The sequence below is a fragment of the Amphichorda felina genome (genome assembly GCF_050947745.1).
Source record: "Amphichorda felina strain 45539 chromosome Unknown scaffold_1, whole genome shotgun sequence".
Classification (NCBI taxonomy): Eukaryota; Fungi; Ascomycota; class Sordariomycetes; order Hypocreales; family Bionectriaceae; genus Amphichorda; species Amphichorda felina.
Genome location: NW_028145049.1, coordinates 496260 through 520393, shown reverse-complemented (window position 1 = coordinate 520393; position 24134 = coordinate 496260). Strand labels below are relative to the sequence as shown.

The window sequence follows — 24134 nt, the reverse complement described above, 5'->3', positions numbered from 1 at the left end:
TCCTGCCGAGAAGAGCCCTGGTAGGTCTCTTGAGGGGCCTGCCTGGGCCGTGCGGCCATAGATCTGGTTGTCTGATGCATCATCACCTGCCGTCCTGGGTAATGACCAGCCGGGAGTCCGGGGGGGCAGCTCGGTACTGGACAACTGATGCGCGCACGTCACCAATCGCCCCCGCAGCCCTCGGCTTACAAGGAGACAGTGGAATCAAGGCATTGGGGAGGCATCGAGGCCTCAAGCGGAAGGCAGTGGAGTGCGGAGCGCAGCTCGTGAGTCTGGATGCATCGAACCTGCATGTGCCGTCTCGCCGTGTAAGTGAGATGGGTAATTATACTGGTACCATTGCCTGCTGCCCCGGGCGTTGACAACTTTTTCCAAATCAACAGACTGTATCCGTAAAGGGCTCTTATGTACGAGTATAGATCCTGGATAGACTCGCTCGATATTCATCAAGGATCAGCAGACCCTATTGATACATACCTAAGGCAAGTATGTTTATCCACAGCCGCCGCCGCCCATTCCACTACCTTAAACAGTGGGATTGGTGCTTCGTCTTGACATTGTCCGTTGCTACCCTAAACATGCACTGCGACCAAAGAAACTCGAAATACCTCACGGCACTACCCATGTGCAGAAGGTGGTTATCTTGAGCCAGTTTCAAACCCCATGGGCAGAATATCGCAATGGGTGCATGTAACTACCTAGGCTTAAGTCTTGGTGTTCACACTCCGTAGTGATCTAGCCATTGAGTACGTACCTAGTGAAACTCATTCTTTGACCACCTCAAATCCAGAAGCCTTGAGCTCACCGAACCAACCATCCCCCCACCAATCAAGGTACGCGTACCCTCACCGAGGCCATCAACCACAGCCTCACACTCACCTCATCCATCTCATCACCATGCGCACCAGGAAATCCAACCGCACAAAGCGCTTCACCGTCGAAAAGTTTGATTTTGAGGGCAGCTCTGCCGAGGAAGACACACAACCGCCACTCTCGCGCCGTCAGAGGGAAGCCGACGACAGAGACGCAAACTTTGACGATGAAGCTGCTGCTCGGGGTGATGATATCGACAGCCACGCCGGGAGCGACGATGACGTCGCCGCCGCCATCCCCACATCCGATTCTGAGGCATCAGAAGCTTTAGCAGCATCGCCCAGCCGCCGTCGTGGCCGCGGAGAACCCACCCCACGACGCGCCAGGCCCTTGAGGCCCTTTCACACCACCAACTCCAGCAAGACCACGGCCTACCTCGACATCGAGCCCATCATCTCCGACTCGCACCTACCTAGAGGGTACGCCGGGTCCTTTGAGCGCCACATCCGCGGCACCACCCTGGCCAACGTCTGGTACGGGCCCGACCCCCGCAACGTCGACACGGCGCTGCGCCTGCTGGACCGCTGGCTCGCCTGGCCGCTTCTGCCCCCGAGCGAGCCTGTCAAGGACAGCAGTGCCTGTAGCCCCAGGGGCATCTGGGACCGCCGCGTCTTTGAGAGGGAGGCCGCGTACGCTGAAAAGTGGCGGGCGCGCCTACAGGCCGACGAGTCGCAGGGGACCATCCTGTATCCTTTATCCGAGGACGAATCCAGGCCGTATCGCCTGCAGCCGGGAACATTGCCCGTCTTGATGGGCCCGCACGATGCGCAGGGGGGGTTTCAATTCGCGGCTGGAGAATCCTGTCTATTATCCTACACAGGACTTCCGTTCGACCCCGGCAATGACGAATCCCAGGTGCCTTCGGGGTGGATGTTCGACGCCGGCGGCATCGTGCTGAGTCTAGACTGGGCACAGCGGCAAGGGCTTGATACACCTCAGCTGCTCGCCCTGGCAGCGATCCCGCACGGCGACCAGGAGGAGTACGATTACGAGAAGGAAGCCGCTAGACCAGACTTCCAAAAATACGGCACGGTTCAGATATGGGAGTTTTGGGGGCAGAAACGTGACAACGCTTCCATGCGGCCAGCCGCGGCGAAACCAAAACTCCTCAAGACACTGTGCCTGGCCTGCGGACGGTCAAGGCGTGTTGCATGGAGTCCAGCCCTCGACCACCTCGCGATTCTCTCCGGGGATGGCACCGTCTGTGTTCTGGAGCCGCTGTCCGGCGGCGACACACCGTACGGTAAGTTCCACGACTGCCAAAACCGGTCGGCGACTCTACTGACAACTCTGCAGAAAAGGTCCAGCGTCCACTTGCATATTTCAGCCTCGAGGACGACGTTAAAGCGACGGCAATGGCCTGGGTAAATTTCAACCGCCTGGCCGTCGGATACTCGGACGGCTCCATCGCCCTGTGGTCCATCTACCCCAACTGTCTCCTCTCGCGCCATCCCATCCACCACAGCGGCATCATAGGGATGGCCTCCGGATACCCCACCATGCCATACCTCATCGCCTCCGTTCCCATCGGCGGCTTCTACAAGCTCACCGACCTCCGCAGCCCCAGCTACGAGACCACCGAGGTCCCCTCCCTCGCCATCACCACCGCGCCCGGCCTCATCTCCTGGAGCGACCACCTCAAGGGCTTCTTCGCCCTGGCCCCCTCGTCCAACGTCCTCAACACCACCGTCGGCTTCATGCACCACGCCCACTTCCCCATCATCCGCCGCGCCTACGCCTGCGACAGCTTCGTCACCTCCCTCGCCGTCGGCCGCACCCACCCCTTCATCCTCGTCGGCGCCGCCGACGGCTCCCTCGGCGCCCTCAACTCCCAGTTCGAGGTCATGCAGCTGCTCAAGGGCCGCCGCCAGGCCACCGACCGCGTCCGCATATTCCAGCACGAGCACCATCCGCAGGACAACTTCGACGGCGCCGGGCCGCCCGGCGCGCGGCGCGGCGCGTCGCGCATCCTCCACGGGTTCAAGCCGGAGAAGAACAGCCACTCCAAGGCCGAGGCAGCCAGGAAGCCCAAGCCCAAGAAGAAGACGAAGAAGAAGGCGGAGGACGGCGACGAGGACGAGGATGTGGAGCAGGACGAGACGTCAGGGCCCGTGGACCCCTCGCGGGGTATCCTCTACGAGCCCCTGACTAGGATCACGGCGGTCGAGTGGAATCCCAACGAGGGCTACGGGTGCTGGGCAGCCGCCGCCATGGGCTCTGGCCTCGTCAAGGTCATGGACCTTGGCCTGGATATGCCCGACACAACCTGATGCGAACACCCACACCCACGCCCTCGCCATTCCAGCCAGTTGCGGCTGGTACCAGTCTATGTAGTAGTAGTAGTAGTAGTATGTTATGTATGTATATCTAGTCTAGTCTAGCAAGCACTGGGAACCCATGACTGTATGATGATAATCAAACGCCTTGGCCATGCCGTACAAGTGCGTCGCCGCGGCCAACAGGACGAATATGTGGAATATCTGGTGCGACGCTCCCCAGATGTCAAACGATCCTGGGGAGGATCTCTCCGGCCAGCGGACCTGCAGACGTAATTAGCCCCTGTGAGAAAGAAAACAGACAAAAAAAAGAAGGTTATCCTAGTGGTCCTGTCTAAAAAACGTACCGCGTAAAGCACCGCTCCAAAGATGTACAGGGCGCCCTGCAATATGACCCAGCTGATGCCCATCCTGTCCTCGAGCCCGGCGTACCCGTAGATGGTCATGCCGTGCATCACGGGGATGATGCTCGACAGGCCTAGCCCGATGAACATCATGGCCCGGTAGGGGCGCCAGGCCGGTGTGCGGAACTTGTCCACCCACGAGGCAATGGCACAGCCCGTCCCTAGCAGGAAGATCTGGGGGGGAGGGGGGGATTCAGGGTCAGCTCACATATGACACGCCAGACCCAAGGTCTCGAACGGGGGGAGGGGGTCCAATCTCACCAGAGATAGATAAAAGGCTAGCAGCTGCGGCCTGCAGAAGAACCCGTAGTACAGCGCGGGGACGTAGCTCCCGACGATGAGGATGACGATGCCCGTGTAGTCGAGCTTGTTGCCCCAGCGCGCGACGTCCTCGCTGTGGCTCAGCAGGGCGTGGAAGGTGGCGCTCATGCCGAGGCAGAGGAACGCGCCGCCGAAGAAGCACGCGAACACAAGCACGTCGGCGTAGCTGGCCGAGTCGTAGCGCGGGTGGATGAGCAGGCACAGGTGCAGGGAGGCGGCGAGAGCGACGACGGCGCCGACGAGGTGCGACCAGATGTTGACCGACTCGTTGTGCAGGTGCGTGAGCGACTGCAGCGAGTGGTGGTACGAGGGGCGGATGGGGCGGTAGCCGGAGAGGATGAAGGCATTGTCGCGGCGCCAGGAGGGGAGGTCGTCCCACAGGAGGAGGAGCGTGTCCTCGATGGTCTGCTTGGTCTTGGCCAAGGGCGTGGTGGCGGTCGTGGTGGATGAGGGCCGCTGGCGGAGGCCGGCGGGGGGGTCGAGGAGGGTGTCTTCCATGGTGTGTTGTATGAAGGATTTATGGGGTCATGATTCACTTGGGATGATGGACGGAGGGAGGAGGAGGGAGGACGGCCATGGTTATGAAGGGACGGATGTGGATTCTGGGGAATTTTGTTGGGATGACGCGCGAGCACATGAAAACGTTAAGTCGTCCGAGGCATCGTCCCACCAGAAAACCCAATGGTACCTAAATCCACCCAGGCGAGTAATAGGTACTCACTACAGGTGACGACTACATCCAATCCTCGTTGGAACTATATTGTGGTCATTTATCGTTTGTGGTAGTAGCTCGTCGCGATTATAAGGGTGGCAACCCGGTGCATGATTCTACGACTACAATCCAAGTGACTGAGAAGCGATCAAATGGTGCTCTCGGAATATAATCATCAGTAATGAGGCGGCACAAGTGGTCAGCAATCCAAATCATGCATTCATGTAGTATCGTGTCAGTCCATCAAAAGGCTCTGGAGCCAAACACCAACGTTCCCCCGGCGATCCCAGGGCGCCACTGTCATGCACGGCGCCGGATGATTAGCCTTCGTCACACGTTCCTGGCCGTCAGCCTTCACTTATTTCTTGCCGCTCTTCTTGATTCCCTGGGCGCCCGAGTTCAGAGGGCCCTTGCCACCGGCCTTGGCCGCCATCTCCTTGCGGGCCTTCTCGTCTGTATGTTTCTGTCAGCAATCGTTCCGTCCTGGGTGATGGCGTTTTGTTCGGATATTTCGTCGTACCGGCGCGCTTCTTGTCCAGGAAAGCCTTGTCGTCATCGTCGTAGTCCTTAGACTGCTTCTTGGCCTGCTTCAAGGGCTTGGCCTTGCCGCCTGGTTGCGGAACAAGAATGGTTAGCAAAATGTTCGGTGGCGGGGTAATCGCGAGGGCGATGCTTTCGTCCATTCTCCTTCTTACCTTCTCGGTTAGCGCCGCCCATTTCTGATCGTTCTGAGGATTGTAGGGTGAGCAGTGGGAGAATGGTATTGCAACACGGAGAAGACAACTGCGAGATTCTGAGGACGGGAGGCGCGTAGCTGGGGGAAAAAATAAATGTCGACACTACGCCTGACTCTTCGTCCCAGCGGCAAGACCGAGTAAGGGTCCAGTCTGCTTATGTAATTGGGCTCTCAATCTATGAGATGTCTCGCCCAACCTGGAAGGCCACAACTGACCGGTTCACCGACCGACGAGGCCCACCTCGAACCTCGACCACCACCCAAAAATCTGGAGAAGGCCCATGCTACCTCGCCCCATCAATCCCCATTCGACTCGCAGGCTCACCGCACTCACCCACCTCGCGCGATTCTGCTGAAGCTTGCTCCCGACCACCCTGGGTAGTCGCGTTCACCACCTTCTCACTTCGCGTCTCATCACCCATTCAGCTTCTCTGCCCATCGTCCGCCAACCTCATGACCTGAGCAGTCCCACGCTGATCTGGTTCGGCTCTATTCCTGCTTCAAGCTCTGTTGGAGGCTCTCTTGCTGACGCGTGTGTTGCTTGACTATTCAAAGATCCCACGCGGATCCGGATCCAGCTCTGTCCATCCCATCCAACTTTTTTTTCTCCCACCATGGCAACGAGTTCCGACGAGGGCGAGATCCTCGAGAACGACGTTGATTTGAAGGCAACCTCACTGCCGCGTGCTGCTGCTGAAGGAAGCGGTGTTGACCGTCAAGACAGACCCCGAAGTAGATACTCGTCTCCGGAGAACGACTCCGCCTCCAGGTACAGCGGCTCCTCGCGACGCAGCCGCTCGCCCCGTGGCTACAAGAGGTCTCGTGACGAGAAGGACTCCTACGGTAGGGCGCCGCCCCGGGACTATGACGCCAGGGCCCACCGCGCGCCGTACGACGACCCCCGAAGAAACAACTACCAGCGATCGCGAGTGTCCTACGAGGATCTGGATCACCCCGGGTCACGTGGCCCACACTACAGTTACGATGAGCGCGACAGGGGAGGAGGACGTGACCGCGACCGCAGCCGCGACAGAGATCGCTATCGCGATGTTCGGGACCCCGAGCGATACCCGGAGAAGCGACGTCGCAATCGCAGCCGCTCGCCAAACCGTCCGCGCCGGGGCGACAGAGACAGACTCGACCGTTTTGTTAGGGAGAGCCAGCCCGACCGACGCAATGGCACCAATGGCGGGCTGAGGTATGAGGATGACAGAGGTCCAAGACAGAGGGGTTCTGCGTCCACAAGGATAACAGTAGGGGTGGCTGCGCGTGCTCCGAAAGATGCTAAATCAGAGAAAGGGCCTGCTCGTGACGATCACCCATCCGATAGTTGCGGTAAACGGATGTGAGTTGCATCATGTTTTCGCCAAAGTTGACCAGTGCTGACTGTGATTAGTGATCCTCCGAAACAGCCTGAGCCTGAGCCAGAGCCAGATTACCAAGAGCCGGAGCCTATCGACGAGGAAGCTGAGATTGAGCGCCGACGGAAGAGGCGCGAGGAGATCCTGGCTAAATCTAGCTCCGCAACACCTCTACTTCTCCATGCTGTTGGGGCGACGGACAAGACGCGAGGGGCTTCACCAGCGTCCGCAATCACACCTCAGGGGTCTCAGATGGAAATCGACACTCCCCAGACACCTCGAACACCCCGAACGCCGCGCTCTGGTAAGGCTTTCGAGGTCCAGGTTCCCGAGACCCGTGCTAACCTGGTAGATTTTGCATCTCCACGCTCACCAGGGTCAAACGATGAACCTTCTCCAGGTGGGATGGACCTCCTCGACGAAAAGAATCTCATGAATACGCACAGTAATGTCAAAGGCGACGACGAAGATGGGCCTTCAGCCGCGGACTATGACCCAACTGTTGACATGAAGGAGGATGAGCGTCGTGATGAACTCCGGCACGGCCAGACAATTGTCCACGGTGAAGTCCACGTCGTGGAGACAACTGAGAAAGAACCAGGGACAGACGCTCTAGAACCCAAAGCTCAGAAGATCTCTGAGGACGACGATGAAGATTTTGACATGTTTGCCGAAGACTTTGACGAGGACAAGTATGCGACGAAACCAGCCCCCGCGACGGGTCTCGACGACGTTGCTGAACCAGACGCCGAGCCTCAGGCCAAAGGCGGTATTCTTGAAGGTGATGATAAGGACGGTTACTACAAGATGCGCATCGGCGAAATCCTCAACGGACGATACCAAGTTCAGGCCACACTCGGCAGGGGCATGTTCTCGAGTGTGGTGCGTGCAGTCGACATCACCACCAAGAACCCCGTTGCCATCAAGATCATGCGCAACAACGATGCCCTTCGAAAGGGTGGCTATACCGAGATTACGATCTTAGAGAAGCTCAACCATGCGGATCCCGAAAACCGCAAGCACATTGTCAAGTTTGAAAGGTCGTTTGACTACAGATCGCACCTTTGCATGGTGTTTGAGAACCTAAGCCTGAACCTGCGAGAGGTGCTGAAGAAATTTGGCAACAACGTGGGCATCAATCTAGGAGCAACCAGAGCATACGCCCACCAAATCTTCGTCGCTTTGGCGCACATGCGCAAGTGCAGCATCGTTCACGCCGATCTGAAGCCTGATAATATTCTAGTCAGTCCATTTTACCCCCTGCCAAACAAGATGCGACGATAGCTAACAGTAGGCAGGTCAATGAGACCCGCAACATTCTCAAGATTTGTGATCTAGGCACGGCTATCGATCGATCCGATGCTGCGACGGCGCATACCGGAATCACGCCTTACCTGGTCAGTCGCTTCTATCGAGCACCCGAGATTATCCTAGGCATGCCATACGATTATGGAGTCGACATGTGGTCCATTGGATGCACCTTGTATGAGCTCTACACGGGCAAGATTCTCTTTGCAGGCGACAGCAACAACCAGATGCTCAAGGCCATCATGGAGATACGTGGGCGTCTGACTCCCAAACTCTACAAGCGCGGCCAGCTCTCGGCTCAGCACTTTGACGAAGCCGGCCAGTTCATCAGTGTCGAGCGCGACAAGGTTCTTGGAAAGGTACGATTTCTTTTGGTTCCCTTTTGTCCAATCCCGCAATTTCCCTCGCAACGCCCATGTCATTGTGGATATGTCACCATGTTAGTCTCTGGCCATGTGCCTGGGTTTTCTTTTTTTCTTCTTTTTTTTCATTCAACTTCCCGCGGTCACGGGCGAAGCACGGATGCAAGACACCAGGCTAGCGCGCTGCCAATGCAAGGCATCTGTCAGCGCCACGGTCTTGCGGGGCCTCCAACCCATCCCAATCCTTTGCCAGTCAGCCATAACCCGTCTGGGGAACGCCTACTGGGGGAACCGGTGCAAGTGTTGGTTCCTGTCCTTGGCACGGTCGTCCCGAGAGGCGCGGTGACCAGGTCCTTGCATGAAGGGCCAAGAAGCGCCCGTCGGTCGGGAATGGTCACAAGGGCGGCCGCAGCAGCGTTGGTTGCTTGCTTCTTTTCAAGGCTTCCCCCGCAATCCTTTTCAGGGAGCAGCAACACACCAGCCACTCGGGATGTTTACTTTGGCCTTCAGGACGTTGGAGTCACAGGATGACTGCTGTGTGTTGTGCTGCTCTGAACCCCATGTCGAACCATGCATGACTTCCTTAGTTGCGCCTCGTTGATGCTCACGAGATATGGATTTGGCTGACTGACATGTGGTGCACCTTTATAGACAACGGTCAGGACTCTACCGATGGTCAAACCGACACGCGACCTGCGCACGCGGCTAATGGCTGCTTCGACGGGGATGAACGACACCGAGGCGCGGGAACTGCATCACTTTGTCGACCTGCTGGATCACTGCCTGGCGCTGAACCCGGACAAGAGGCTCAAGCCAGCGGATGCACTGCGACACCCCTTTTTCACATCAAAGGCCAGCGCACCACGGAGATAAAGCGGAGGCACAGGATCGAGCAGCCCGTGGGCGAACGGAACAGAACAAGGGACACCCGCGTACTACCCTGTGCAACGCATTACAGTAGTATAAGGTCCTGTATACCCGGGGCTTTTTGGACAGATTCCCAACAGATCCGTGGAGGCATTGGACTACTAGCTGCTATCACGTTGTACTAGTAGGTATTACTAAACGATTCCCCGTCCGCCAAGTTGAGATGAGTTGTACGTCCGTACCCGTGTGAGCTGTCGTTTTGTGCGCCGAGGTTTCTTGTGCTGGCCCTCCCCTCTGGCGTGTTCTAGACTCTAATCTGTAATACTTGGAGGTTGACAGCAGGATTCGCCCCGTGGCTTGTTGCACCTCCAGAATGTTTGGTTTGTCTGGGGGGGCGGACGGCCCCAGCCACGCGCCACTTGCTTTTTCTCCTTGGTCGTCCCCTACCAAAGTACGCATACTGTGGTGCGACTGCCAACTCGGGCGGTCCACAGCCCTCCCAGCCGTTCGGCATGCCGTTGATGCAGGCCTCCCCCCCCCTCTCCCGAGGACACGGCAGGCGTAATACCACTAGCCGCCGCCTGTCTTTGTCGACAAGTGTCAGTATGTCCGTTAGATCTCGGGGGGGCACGAGTTGAGGACCCGTCAGGAGGGGTGAGACGGGAACAACCCTGTCAGCAGCCGGCGCTGTGCTTCGTAATACGTGCTTGGTAGGACGAGTCGCAATCCTGCGGTGCGGCGCGATCGGTCGACTGGGCGGCCTGGCGGTTGAATGCTGCTGCTGGGTCAGTGTGTGTGTGTATGGTTAGACCGATGGGTCGAGCACGGGTAGATGCTTGTTCGACCCCCGTCAATTGTCAACGGCTGGCTTCTGTGGGCACGGATGCAAGTATTGAACGGCAGCGCACGGAGTAATATGCCTGAGCGTTTCGCTGCTGCACGTTGAGCATATGCGTCTACTATGCACAGATGTAATGGATGGTATGTATCCGTATGGCGGTTTGCACGGCCGGCTGTGGTTGCAACTTTCCCTGTTGCAGGTTGCCGGGCGCCAAATGCTGTCTGGGTCGCATAGCCGGTCGTGGTGCAAAGAATAGTAACAGACATGGATGGAGGCAACCCCAGAGCCGCAGTCGAGGTCTCTGGCAAACGGCCATGCTTTGACGGGCAAAAACGCCATGGCCCCAAGGTGTGGGACACTCCGTAGCGCCCGGCCGTTGGGGCGGCGGCCGTGTCACAGGGCTTCCAAGCTTCCAACAACGCTGGCCAGGGTATTTTCCCCCTCCATTACCCCTCCAACAACAAGGTGGGATGGGATGATGGGCATGTGGGATCCCAGCCGCCACCGGGCGCTGGCTGCCTTGAAGCTCCTACTACCTGGCGGTCCGCGCCAAACCATGTGCAGTGCGGTCACCAGCCTCCCTGTGCGCCCCGGGAGACTGCGGGCGACATGAGTCGTGCAGTATTGGGTGATATGCACATTGCGTCTTGAACGTGCTGGTTGTGATATCACGGAGAGCGCACGATGCTGCCGATGGGCCTGAGATGGAGCGGGGTGAGGGCCGTCCTGACATCATGAGCACTTCTCGTGTGGTTCTGATCAGCTACGAGGACTCGGGTCCGGGGAACAGAACGACTGGCGTCTGGGATGGAACGTCTCTGGATAAATTTCCTTTTCGCGTCAACGTCCCCGTTAAGGTAGTACTGTGTGCATTGGAGGGAGAGATGGCGACGGGTCGCTCGAGGGGGACATGATTGACAGACAGCCTTCGTAATACGGTAACACCACCAGTACTTCTTGGAGGGCATGACTTGGGCAAGCCAGCAAGCCTCACCCGACGGTATTGTTTGAGGGAGGCCTTGGCTACCTTGCTCCCTTATTGACTCGGGCTACTCGGCGGTGGCGAGACGTTGGGCAAAGCAAAGAAGTTGATGGCAAGGCAGGGTCCTCCACCCCATCGAACCCATCCCGAACCTTCTGGCGTCAGGTTGTCAACCAGTTCGACCATCGAAATGCCCGGATCGGCAGCGCCGCGGCCGTTTTGCATGACCCCCGGATAGTGACGGCTTCTCTATTGGGAAGAAGTGAAGGGTGAAAAGAAATAGCGTTGTAACATACCCGTCGGGTCTCGTGCGACAGATCATGGATGTCTCGAACACGTTGCTCCTGTCGTTTGGCTGGGATGTGTTTTTTTTTCAGTGTAAAACAAGGGCGAGTGGTTGCTGTGTCTCCGACTGTGACCTCGATCGAGAGATCTAGGGTCCTCTGTCTAAGATGCGCTGGCTCGTCTGGCGCGTGACTGACTGACTGGTGACTCGGGCAACCAGACAGAGACGACACCTCTTTGCTAGGTCGCAATGACATGCTGGGGTTTCCTTGTGAAGCATCAAGGGCAAGAGAACTGCTCCAGAGCTGCCAAGTAGGGGGCGCAGGTGTCAGGTGATGACCTACAGACCACCACGACGAAAGATGTATGTACGTATGAAGTCACCAGGGAGATCGACCGGCGCAGCTATTGCTGCCCTCGCGCCGCTGGGAAACATGCCGTGATCCATTGGAGATCCTCATGGTCTGTGCCTAGGCGTAAGCGTCTAACCCATCTATGAGCCGCTGGCGTTGCCAAGTTTGTCCACGGGCCATGAGTCAGTCACCATCCCACACCAGATAGTATTACGGTCGCGGCCGTTCTTATGGCAACAGACATTAATAATAAAGCCACAACAGCCTGTGTCAACCCGGGCAGACGCCGGCGCGCTTGTGGCGATGGGGGCTTAATCGGCTCCGAGTGGGTCCCGGGCCAGACCCGCCACCGGCGCGGTCTCGTCCGGGTCATCGAATCCATCGTGTCACGCGCACCGCCCGGGACGACCCTCTAGCCCAAGGTGCTTTCTTTTGTCTCTCCCTGCGAGATCATCGGCCTAATCCATCAGCTAGTGGCTCGGGAGAATCCTCTGGTGAAAATATGCTTGCCAGCGTTGCAATGGCCGACTCCATAGCGCCCTAGCAAGGTACGTAGTTTCTCTGTACGGGCTTGGCGCATCCTCAGCGCCCAGCACCACGGGAGCTAGTTGTATGTAGTGAGCGGCGTATCAGTGACATTGTGGGCAACACCTCAAAAGGAAGCGCTCAGACGCCTAACTCGGTGTGAGCTCAACGGTGAGGCACAGTATCCCAGCCATGGTCCCACCTTTCGCGGTCCAGATTGTTGCCGTGTTGACTATAATGCACAAGTAGTAAACAAGGTTTGATGGCAACGTTGTTTTAGCTGTTGGGTGGATGAGCGTTGAACGTCGGGTGGCGTCTTCGGCGTCGGTGAATGCCATTTTATCAGCCCCGTGGAGCCACTGCTACCATTATTCGTGCTCTGATATTCTCCATCTCCGCCAGCATGACATCTTCCTGGGAGAGGCATCAAGGGTAGAGGGGGGACCTCCTTCACAGTGGAGATTAGCTTGATCCATTTTGATGAAAGTCATGCTCAGACTCGGGGGCTGGTCTCCGCGGATCGACTCCGACCGACTCAAAGAACGTCATGACCACAACATAGTATTGTGAGGAGGTGCTCTCGACTGTTGCCTCCTGTTTGATAGAGGTGTTAGTCCAAGGATGGTCAGTGTAACGCGCCCATGTAGTAAAAACTGGTCACGGAGCACACAATTGGACGGGACAAGACTGTTAACCAATCCCAATATCCGTACTGCCTAGTTATTTCTCGTAGTCTGCACTTTTGGCGGTGTGGTGTAAGCCACAGGGTAGCTTGAGCCGAAGGAGTCGAGATGCATGTGTTCGTTCTACTTCACACATTGCGACGGATAGGAGCGATCCTGATTGGCTGTCTAGAATGAGTATCTCATGCTGGCTGAGTCGAAGACTTGAATCCAGTGGTTGAGGGTCTCGAGGCAGACCACCATGAACTGCCGATTCGAGAAGTGGGGAGGGTTCCCCAAGGGGGGGCATTGCTGATGCTGCATGACAATATCCTCTGCACTCTGCAAGGAGAAGTTGCTTGGCTGCGTTTTGCAACAAGTTGGGGACCTTAGGCCGAAGGATGCGATCATACGAATAGTAATATGGTTGCATGCGCTCCCAACGGCACGGCTAACTCGCCGACAAGGCCTCCACGAGAGACTATAGCGGTGGTATGATGACGTAGTCGAGAGGAGGTGCTACGGAGTACTCGTACAGTAGCAGTTCCTTCCACCGAGGATCGGTGAATTGTCGTGGCTGGTGGCGGTTGACTGGTGGTCTACGAAGTACCCATACTATGTTCGTGCAATACTATTACTCCAAGTCTCTGACATGGCCTTTGCGGATCGTTATTGCTGACGTCGGTGGTGGTCCGTGCCGAGGACATGCCACCGACGGCAGGATATGCGGGACCCCTGAGGACGGCCTCAGGAGTCGGGTCAGGGCCGTCAGGCGAAGCTCTAGGTGAACCACCTAAAAGTCCGTGCCGGGGTTGGGATTCGGGGGTCTCTAGTCTTGGGAGGCAATGTCAACATTACTCGTGAGTCGTGAGTGTCAGGATTGCAGATCTGGCGCTTGTTCGGATGTGGTTAGCTCTAAAGAAGCGCCCGTGACCCACTAGGGGCCTGCCTTCCCGCTCCCAGCTTTCCCAAGGTGTGATGGCACTGATGGGCAAGAATGGCCGAGAATTGACGAGCCTGAGGCAGTAAGGCAGATGCATGTATGTAGCTGCATGGCAGGAGCACACACCAGCCAAACAAGGCAGGGCGAGGGGGGCTGACCGCCATTCTGCTGTCTTCACTGCTGCGAGCCTGCGAGTCGCCTGCACCACCACTGACAGTGACAGTCAGCTCTCACGTCGATGAAACATGTCTCCCGCCAACCGTCGCAGCCTCCGCAGGGTGCCCCAGACACCTGACGATTAGACAAGATGCCATCATAATACCAAACGCGAGCATGTTTGCTGGCGCCCCGGTGGCTGGCCTCTGTCCGTAATATTATTATCTCTGCTTGGAAAATCAGAGACAGCGCCACCCGGTCCGTCGCCCGAACGTCACAGATTGGCCAATTCCCCTACCAAAAGAGTTGCCCGCCAGCCTGTACAACAACAATCGTCGAGGAATGATCGAATTTCGACTTTGATGCGACAGGAGGCAAATCACTCATCAACACTCACCTGGCTCTTGATTGGACGCCGTCTCCCCCATTCATGAGCATGATGTGACTTGTCGCCAACAACGGCCAGCCTCACTTTTCTCGCAGCGTTCGTCGGCAAGGTGTGGACCAATGCCAGAGGGGCCCAGGTCCTGTACGAGTACTGTGACTGGACGACGACGCTCTCTTTCTGCTTCAGGTGCTTCCAAACTGAACCCGCCAAGCAGGGATCCAGCGGTCCAGTGGAGGGTGTCTACTGGTACAGGGTGTGCACTGTGCACTGGTGCAGGCGCCCAGGATCTGTCCCAATCACACGACACAGACGGGATGCAAGCTGGTGGTCGAAGCCTCGAAGGACATCGTGGCCTGTCCACATCCACGAAGATGCCCCTGCAAGCGCGGCAGAATGACCACGTTGGGCGCCGCGACTGGGACAAGTGAGGCAGCATGGCAGCCACGGCACCAATGGGCAAAGCGCTATTCACGGCCTGTCCTGACCATCTGGGCGGCGCGCATCACATTACGGCATGTCCATTTGGCCATGGGCATCGCATAGTCCGACCTGATGCACCATCTGAGTAACGAGTCCCATACTTGGCGACCACCGAAACCCTTGAAACTCGAAACTGCTCACGGCAAGGATGGCGGACGGTCTGGACGGGCTGGTTCTGGAGCCATCTTGGGGGCTTCACTGTGCGCTAGCAAAACTCTAGCGGTCGCTTCAGCCACATTATGGTTCCGGAGGAGCCGGCCTGGGACCCATTTGCACCGTCATCAGCGGCGCTCCAGGCCTGACTGGCCTGGAGCCAGGACGAGAAAGGCCGGGTTTTGGGCTGTGTGCGGGTTCTCGTGTCCAGGTGCTTGTTCAGCGCGCCCCATCATGCACAACAAGCCTCGCCCGGTGGGCATAACTCCACCTGCATAACTGACCAGCCACGAAAGTGCGTCAGGAGTGGCGACAGCTGGAAACTATATGCTGCATAACTTGGTACGTTGACTCATGATTGGCTGCGTGCAAGCACCAGCCAGGTGCATTCGTAAAGTACGGAATGCATTGCATCGCTACTGTGCGGCACAGTGAGACGGAAGTGCACTGTGCTCACTTCGTCGGTTTGATGACCAACGAGAGACGAGCCCAACCAGAGCACTTCCCGACTGCGGCAATTCCAGGACAGTGAGGCGTCACTTGTTGCACAGTGTTAATGTCTAATGACTGGACTGGTAATAGTGGACTGAGCTTGCCTGAAGGTGATCAACACAACTGCAATCTCGAGATGATTTCATCCATTCCGACGCAAACACAAGGCCGCAAACACTGGGCGGTGATCTCTGTTTTCGAGTGTTCGCCTTGTTTGTGTCTTTTGCTGGATGGCTTTTGGCCTGCCTAAATTCCAGCGTTAACGGCAGGGCAGTGCAGCAGTTCTATCAACAGAATAACCTGTTGTTGGCTATTATTGTAGGCTGCTTACAACGACACGACGACATCTACGGGTACAGAGGATCCACCCTGTTTGACGTACGCGCTGTTCTTTACGTATTTGTCCGAGTCCGTCAGGTCGAGGCTTCGGTCCTTCTAGCTCTGGAGACTCCATGAAGAGGCAAAACTGTCAATAAAGGATTGATGTTCATAATCATCAGCCTAGGGGAGTTGCGCTGGGTCGACGGTCACGGGGCTTGCAAAGCTTTGCCAACCATGACGACCCGTTCGGCCATGGCGAGATATTAGTGAAGTGGCCATGGTTGTCAGCAACAAGGGCACTGGCTGCCTGTGTGGCCACGAGGGGGTCGTTGCCCACACCAGCCTCCCGGGGGCCCCGTAGTCGTGAGATCGCCCACCGACCACCGCTGAGAGTTCACCTGGTGGCCGCTGACCAGTGTGAAAATGCAGGCAGCTGGGTGGCGGGCTAGGCTGTCAACTTCCAACCCGAGGCGGCTGCTGGCTGCTTGGCTGGTGAGTGCTGGCTGGTGGGCGTCAACAAGCAAGTGAGCAACACACGGAGCAGGCCCAGGCGTGGGCGCCTGGGTCCTGGGTGGCCAGAGATGGGGCGTCGATGGGTCACAGGAGGCAGTGACACACGAGCGAACCGCTTCATTTCGTGTGTCGGACTTGGTCGGACCACCCTTGCCCCTCGTATATTGCGCGGCGTCACTGCGACACGGATCCCGCCCCCCCTTCGCCGCAAGCCTCACAGGCCAGTGAACCTTGGATCTCCACTCCACCGCCCCATTCAAGAATAGATGCGTGAGTGGACCTTCGCCAAGACATGGCCCCGTCCATAATCTTCTTTCTCCATCGGCGCCAGCAGGGGTGTGAAGGCTGGGTGGGACTCACCTCCTGAGGGTGTGGAGCTCACGGGCGCCTCCACGCAATCCAGGCTGAAGTGCGACCGGCCAAGTGCATCGCAGCGGACTATGTGCAGGATGGCCCGTGGCCCCCCGGTACCTGTGGCCTCGCCTGTTCTGTTGGTCCATCGTTGTCTGGGCTGTTTATCAACATCAGACTGCCCACCTCATTCCACTGCCTTGCCTCGGACTGGTACCACCTATGGACACCACTCTTCACGACACTCCTTCAACTCCTTTCACCTCGACTCGTCCACTTGGATCATAGGGTATTCGCCGCCACGCCCTCCTTCCCATCCATCTAACATTATCGTAACAACGACTCTACCGTACTTCGCCGGCGATTCATCTCCCGCTGTCCCAATGACCCGTTGAATCGGCCGTCAGGAACCTGCAACTTGCGACCCTGGAGATTTATTCGCCGACTTGGACCTTTTGGAGCTGCGCCCCGTTTGTTATTTACATTGGATCAGGACCACTCCCGTCTGTTGGACATTTTCGCAGTTTTTCCTTCTCTCTCTCTCCCGGTTTCCTGGTTTCCTGGCCGTTTGTTGCCGGAACAGACCTGGAGCGCATATCCCATCTTGGAGCTCGTCACTCAACCCTAGGAATATGCAGCACCATGCCCCATTTGGATACCCCACGCCTCCGGCATCTCCGGCTTACGACAATCCCAAGTGCAGCGCCCAGCAGCCTTTTGCAACCAGGCAGTTCGTGCCCACATCACGATGCATCCCTCTGGCGCCCGAGGAGCGGTTAGGAATGCTGCTGGAGGGGAAGCTCCAGTTGACCGACATCCTGGGAACCGGCGCTTACGGCGTAGTCTACCTTGCTGTTGACGTTCACGACGGGGTCCGTTATGCCGTCAAGTGCCTCAGCAAGTATAATGCCGATGGAACCCCTTTGGAGCGCCGCCAGGTTCTTTACCAACAGAGAGAGATTCGGCTGCACTATCTGGCATCGGCCCACTCCAACGTGGTGTCGATGTACAAGATTGTGGACGATGCCGACTGCATATACGTTATCCTGGAATACTGCCCCGAAGGAGACCTGTTTCTTAACATCACGGAGCGCGGTCAATACGTTGGTAATGATGAGCTGTCCAAAAAGGTGTTTCTCCAGATTTTGGATGCCGTGGAACATTGCCACAAGCTGGGAATTTACCATCGGGATCTCAAGCCAGAGAACATTCTAGTGACGGACCACGGAGACACGGTCAAGCTGGCAGACTTCGGTCTGGCCACGTCTGAAGACCACTCAGAAGATTACGGATGTGGATCAACGTTCTACATGAGTCCAGGTAAATATTTTTCTTCTATCCCCTCCCTAGTGAACACATACTGACATTTTCCCCTCTCCCCCCTCATCAGAATGCCTGGATTCATCTGCCCGGAAGCCTTTCTACATGTGCGCCCCTAATGATGTCTGGAGCCTCGGAGTCATCCTTGTCAACCTGACCTGTGGACGCAACCCGTGGAAGCAGGCTTCTTTCCAGGACTCTACCTACAGGGCCTATGCTCGCTCCCCGGAATTTCTTAAGACCATTCTCCCCGTTACTGGTGAGCTGAACGATATCTTGGGACGCATCTTCAACCCTTGCCCTGAACTGCGGATCACCCTTTCCGAGCTCCGGGAGAGCATTCTGGCCTGCCCCAGACTCACGGCATCGCCCATGTCCACCATGGCTCCCCCAACCCCTCCGGCTACCCCCGATCACATCACCCCATACGTTGCACCTCCTGAGGAAGCTGTTGTGGACGACTACGAGTGTGACTCACCCCTCTCACCCGTGTCGACCATCTCAGATGATGGCTCGCTGACCTCCAGCGGATCCACCATCTCGGACCCTGATGAAGATTTCATCCAGGAACAACAACAACAACAACAGGAGGACATTCCTTTCGACTGCGTACAGCAGACGTTTGAGCCGGAGACAGCCAGGGAACACAACCTCTTTACGGCCCAGGAGTTTGTACCTCAGCACTACACTGGACCTGTCCCCGTTTCCATGGCGCCCCCTCAAATCCCCCAGCAGCCGATGCAGTGCGCACCTCAGCCCATTCAGGCACCTGTTTCCGTTCCGTCGGCATGCTCCAAACCATACTTCCCTCTCTGGGATGTGGTTAGATACGTTCAACAGATGCCCTTGAGGCAAAACCATGGACCTTTCCACCCCCAGGCCCAGATGCTTCCCTCATTCCAGGGATGCTTTTGAGTCGGGCCTCTGGAGATACATGGCTTGATCTGACCTCGTCTTTTCGAAGTCTTTTTTCCTTCTTCTTTATCTTACGATGATGCCTGGATGGCTTACCTTATCTGCACATACTATTCATCTACATACACATGAACCTATTCCCGGAATCCGCCAACCTTTTGGATTTACACCCGGATTTGTTCTCGACCCTGCGGACGACACGACGCGGCTTGGGATCATTTCTGGATGCCAAACGGATCTACCGATCTACGGGTTCGGTCTTCTTGGACCGTTACACAACTTCACAACCCGTTGCTTGCAACATTTTCTGTTTGGCCTGTTCTGGTTTTCGAGCGAGGAGTTCTCAAAACGGAGAGGGGGGATTTGTTTACGGATATCGGTGTTTTTTTCTTGAAGACACGAGACGTTCTGAACGACGCTGAGAAGCTTTTTACGAAACAACAAAACATTTTTTTTAATCTTTTTCGGGTGGTTTGCTTTTCTGTTTGGGTAGAAAGGAGAAATGGGAAAGATGTTGTTTTAGGAAATACGGAAAGATGTCAGTCACATTTCTGGGTTTATTTTTATTTTTTTATTATCTTTGTTATGATGGGATGGTACGGGGTTGTTGGGAACTTTGGTTGGCTGGAGTTGGATGTCTTGATTTATTTGAGGTGAAGAAGACAAAGCAGAGACACATCTAGATCTGTCGGGCTCAGATACCCAACAACGCGCCTGACACATTGTCCCGCGCAAATACGTTTTACGATAGCGGGCTGGCTCACAAGAGCATGGTCCCCGGCAATGAATAATATTATACGTTGCGAACTTGGAATATTCGTGGCTCTTCTGGTGCTTTGATCCTGGGAACTTGGCTCGGCGACTACTTGTCACTTGTCTGATGAAGTCACAATTTGGAATCAACCACGTTGTTCACGTCGCCGATCCGTCTCGTCGTTTCTCTCAGCGGAGTCCTGGCACTGACCTTTGCTCTGGGCTCGGGCCTCACTCTGGCCTCTCGAGCCACACAGGCTATTACAGCAAAGAAGAAGAAAGGAGCCGGGGACCAACGACCCAATGCCCGAGTGTGTGCAAGATGGGTGCCTACATTGTACAGCTTGCATATCGCATTAGCGGCGACGTGGCCATTCTCCTCTCTGGAGAGAGGGTCGGCTGTACATTGACATTGAGAGTGCTTGCATTGATGCCTGCATAGGCCGCAGACCGGTAGACTGATCATTGGGGCGATTTGGGGGGAAGGGGGGGGGGATGGAGCGAGGGCCACGACTGCTATCCGTACTCGTAGATATTCTACGAGCTATTTACATGTACGAGTCGGCTGGGGGGTTAATGCGTGTTGGATGTAGGTAGTATGTATGTACGGAGTATGTCAGCGCGATCTCAGCTGGGGCATAACAAGGTGGTCCTGGGTCTCACCGCCTGGAGCAGTGGAGGGAGGGAGGGGGTGCATTTTCCCCTGGATATCTACCTACCCACGATGCGATGCGCGCGCCTCTGTACCTGTGCGTGTGTGTGTGTGTGTGTGTGTGTGCGGCACTGCGGCCCTCTCGATAATGGAGGAGGCAGGGAGGGGGGCTGGTTGGTTGGTTCTGTGCTTCGATCTGTCTTTGTTGGTTGGTGATGTCTCTCCCTCTCTCTCTTGGGTTCTTGTCACCGCCCACTCTGCATGATAGATGCGCGGGACGGGACAGGACTGCATCCTCACGTGCTGCGTTGGTCATGTCCGCACGGCCAACTGGCTGCCCCATCCTCTCTGCGGTGTGGCCTGTGCTCCCCCCGATGCCCTGTTGGGAGGAGGAAGGCGCGTCGATCTCTTGGGCGGCTGTGGTGTGGAGGTTGCGGAGGGCTGTGTTGCCTCTGGTCCTGGCCTGGCCCACTTGTCCTGGCGCCGATCAATCAATAGTATCCGTATCTCCGGGATATTACTCGTACTGTGGTGGACAGGCCCGCGGAGATGGAGGATGACGGGAAGGGAGAATCATTAATGGAATTATCGGCCTGCTGGGCAAACGTATCAACGCCTCCTCCGGTGACGGTGGAGCACAGCTTCCCGGCCATCTGGACTCTGTGGAGGTGGAGTGTGCTGCTTCAGTCCTCGATGCCCTGTTTGCCCACCTGGGTTGGGGGAGATGGATGTATCATCGCATGGCAGCTGCCTCCCTTGCCGTTGCGAGTCTTTAGGGATGCGTGGCAATGTCCCAGCAAACGGTTTCCTATCCGTACGCAAGGGAGGACCACTCACCGGTGCGTGGAATGTCTTGTCTGCGCGAGAGGGACAGACAGACAGACAGACCTCCCGCGGGTAATGCACCTGCGGGATGCACGGAGCAGGCTCCGGTATGTATTCGTTGGAGCATGCTTTGCGTTATCCGATAGCTCAAACGTGTTTCTCTGTCAAGGTTTGGCCAGAGCCATGTGTAGCCCATGCTCAAGCTCCCTCCCACATGCTCCTAGGCTGGGAGCTTGGATCTTGGACAGGGCCACCTACATTGTGGCTTATAGACTTTGGGCTCGTCATACGCCCACAAAGCCAATTGCATCACCGGCCACACAACGGTCTTGGGGACTCTTGGAAGGTCTAGGCCTCGCAGCCAATGACTCTTCTCGTATATGACTCTTAGACACGCCGAGGTGCTGAACCTTGTTTGCCAACGGGGGGGCGGGGGGCGTTCAATGTCAACGGTGAACCTTGACGGGCAGCTCGGCCCATTCACCTCCAGCTTAGAGTTTAGAACGGTCCTCCGGCAGAGTGGCGTCGTCGTGTTCATCATGGACAGCCCCCTTTTGGCCATGTGAAAGCTTACTATCTGATGGCCTGGGAATGGATGGGCCGAATCGGGGACACGGGGGCCTGTTCCTGAGAGTGGAATGTTCCTCGTGACTTTTGCGTCTAGACTCTCTCCTGTATTGACTCTGCTCGGCTGAAAGCCACTGATGAGACCGCTGGATGGGAAATTCCCAGATGGGAAAAGCCCCTGGCCTGTTGCAGCCGCTGGGTCATAGTTCTCCATCGACTCAGCGTCGCGAGTACGAGAATGTAAGGGAAAAATAAGGCTTCTCCAGTTTAGGCTGCTGTATCATGACTCTGCTAGTGGTGATGATGAATCAACATAGGCACCCGAGGAAGAGGATGGGCATTGATGATACGGATGATGACGGTGATGAGGATCATAACCATTTATATATATAGAGAGAGAGGAAGCAGTGCAGCCGCAGTATAAGCGCCGCCAAATATCTACGCTTCCCCGCCGTACCTAGGAGTGTCCTACATAGTACCTCTGCTGGTTTATTTAGAGTAGGTACAGCCGCGGCTCCTCAGGTGGGACGTACGAATTCCGCGGGCGCTCTAGGATATACTCCTCAAGCGCGTGCCGGAAGGGAGAGGGTGCTGATGGGCTCCTGAAATATAATAGACATGGAATTCAAGTCCTCGTTCCCAGCCTGAAGGTATGATATAATGAGGAAAATAAAGAGCATTAGCGCGGAAACTCGGGGTTTCCAGAACGGAGTTTACAGAACATTGATACACTGCTTATCAAACCTGAGGCTGCGTGAGACGGGGGGTAAAGTGCTTCGAATGCTAGAATATAAAACCAGACTACTAGTACCTACCAAATGATTTCCCGCGTATTCCACATGACCGATATTCCTTCCTATAGGGCGTTAGGACCTTCTCCAAGGCTCTGTCTCGAATCCAGCCACTTAGCCAGGTAGGGCGCCTCAAGGCCTTGCAATACTCCCAGTACTCGGGATAGTAGCCTGATAACTCCCAGTCCAACAGAGCGACGATTTCTGACCCTCGAACCAATATGTTTCTTGGGTCCAAGTCATTATGGGTCATAACAATTTCATGACCCTTCATAACTTCAAGCCATATGTCGCACGTGAAACCCGACCAGTCCTCCGACACGGCTTCCTTCATCGCATTCACAATCCCTTGATTAAACTCTTCCTCGCTCGCAAAAGGTCCGTATCCATCTGGGGTACTATCAAAGTACTGGTCATTTCACGGGGAGCCATCCACGCAACCGATAAATGTACCCTTGATGGAGCGGAGCTCGTCCATGTATCCGCCAAGTTGGGAAATGACGGATTCCTTCTCGGTATCAGTGTAGTTATCCCAGACCTTATCGAGATTGTCGCCCGGGACGAACTCCATCACGATGCAACCCTTGCCCGTCTCTTGGTCCGTGTACGCGTTATAAACCTCTGGGACAGGGATGGTTGTCCGACTGCGAATAAACCTCATAGTCTCGGCCTCGCTCTTACGAACGCTGCTGCCAGTCTTGACAATGGTTTTCGAGTCGACCTTATACACGGGAACAAAGGTGCCATAACGTTCCGCAGCATCCAATTCATCTTGTGAGATTATCCGATCCATGTTTCTCCCAATAGGCGCATGTGAGAACTGGTGAGATTTGTGCTTGGAGCGCAATCCCTGAGGAGTAATAGAAGAAGTAGAGGGAAGGGGGTGGCCACAAATATCAGAAAATGCTGAGATATTTGGCCATCGACCAGATCACCCCCCGCCTTCTGGCCGTTGCGCCGACGAAACCTCATTGGCTTCGGAAATCACCAATGTACAGAGTCAACCCCCCCAGCCATCACGTGTCGAGTACGGATACAGACGCCCGCATTAAGCTGCCTACAAAAAGTCGCTTAATCAATAGTATTGAGACGAAAGCCCTAGGCGTGCAAAAAGCCCGCTTCCTAGCCAAGTTCATCGTCGTAGCTACACTCGTAGCCAAGTTATAGCTATACTAATAGCTATAGTAAGCTGTAGCTACACCGATAGCTACGGGCCTGCGGCTGATGACGGTGATGATGAGAGAGGAAGACGAGCAAGCAGAAGAAGGAATTCACCGCCATCTTCATACGGCAGTGTGATCTTCATATGGCAGGGCAGCGGCAGAAGCATCTTTATACGGCAGCGGCAGCGGCACTGCCTACAAGGGCATACGGCAGCAGTGCCCTTGGGGCATCGGGTGCTAATACTACTAAGCTGTTGGAAAAAGTCAAATCGTCTTATAAGTCTTGACGGTCTTGAGACCCTTGAGACCCTTGAGACCCTTGATGGTTTTGAAGGCTATGAGGTCTTGCAATCGTAGGACTGTTGAAGGCACCCGTCATGATAGCTTCAACATTAATCAATAAGCCTACCATAAGGTGTCAGAAGCAGCCGAGACGATGTGGGCCTGGCCATACGACAGCCCCGGCTCCAACATCCCTTGCCA

The 24134-nt window shown here is 56.1% G+C and overlaps 6 protein-coding genes across 6 annotated transcripts; 3 read left to right on the top strand and 3 right to left on the bottom strand.

Annotated features, from left to right (window-relative positions):
- Positions 1-897: 897 nt before the first annotated feature.
- Positions 898-3143, top strand: ACO1O0_000168 (transcription factor TFIIIC subunit TFC6; the record flags this gene model as incomplete). The annotated part of the gene is made up of 2 exons (XM_083189668.1): positions 898-2116; positions 2170-3143. The coding sequence occupies 2 exons, from the start codon at positions 898-900 to the stop codon at positions 3141-3143; spliced, it is 2193 nt and encodes a 730-aa protein (XP_083053527.1).
- Positions 3144-3245: 102 nt separating this feature from the next.
- Positions 3246-4372, bottom strand: ACO1O0_000167 (hemolysin-III related-domain-containing protein; the record flags this gene model as incomplete). The annotated part of the gene is made up of 3 exons (XM_083189667.1): positions 3246-3413; positions 3497-3727; positions 3815-4372. The coding sequence occupies 3 exons, from the start codon at positions 4370-4372 to the stop codon at positions 3246-3248; spliced, it is 957 nt and encodes a 318-aa protein (XP_083053526.1).
- A 572-nt stretch (positions 4373-4944) lies between these two features.
- TMA7 (translation machinery associated TMA7) lies at positions 4945-5303 on the bottom strand (the record flags this gene model as incomplete). Its single annotated transcript, XM_083189666.1, has 3 exons — positions 4945-5039; positions 5107-5196; positions 5282-5303. The coding sequence occupies 3 exons, from the start codon at positions 5301-5303 to the stop codon at positions 4945-4947; spliced, it is 207 nt and encodes a 68-aa protein (XP_083053525.1).
- Positions 5304-5936: 633 nt separating this feature from the next.
- On the top strand, positions 5937-9226 carry PRP4 (kinase-like domain-containing protein; the record flags this gene model as incomplete). The annotated part of the gene is made up of 4 exons (XM_083189665.1): positions 5937-6667; positions 6719-7925; positions 7982-8350; positions 9005-9226. 4 exons carry the CDS (start codon positions 5937-5939, stop codon positions 9224-9226), a joined length of 2529 nt encoding a protein of 842 aa, XP_083053524.1.
- Positions 9227-17297: 8071 nt separating this feature from the next.
- SKS1 (kinase-like domain-containing protein) lies at positions 17298-18900 on the top strand (the record flags this gene model as incomplete). The annotated part of the gene is made up of 2 exons (XM_083189664.1): positions 17298-17985; positions 18056-18900. 2 exons carry the CDS (start codon positions 17298-17300, stop codon positions 18898-18900), a joined length of 1533 nt encoding a protein of 510 aa, XP_083053523.1.
- Positions 18901-22906: 4006 nt separating this feature from the next.
- ACO1O0_000163 (uncharacterized protein) lies at positions 22907-23281 on the bottom strand (the record flags this gene model as incomplete). Its single annotated transcript, XM_083189663.1, has 1 exon — positions 22907-23281. The coding sequence occupies one exon, from the start codon at positions 23279-23281 to the stop codon at positions 22907-22909; it is 375 nt and encodes a 124-aa protein (XP_083053522.1).
- Positions 23282-24134: the final 853 nt, after the last annotated feature.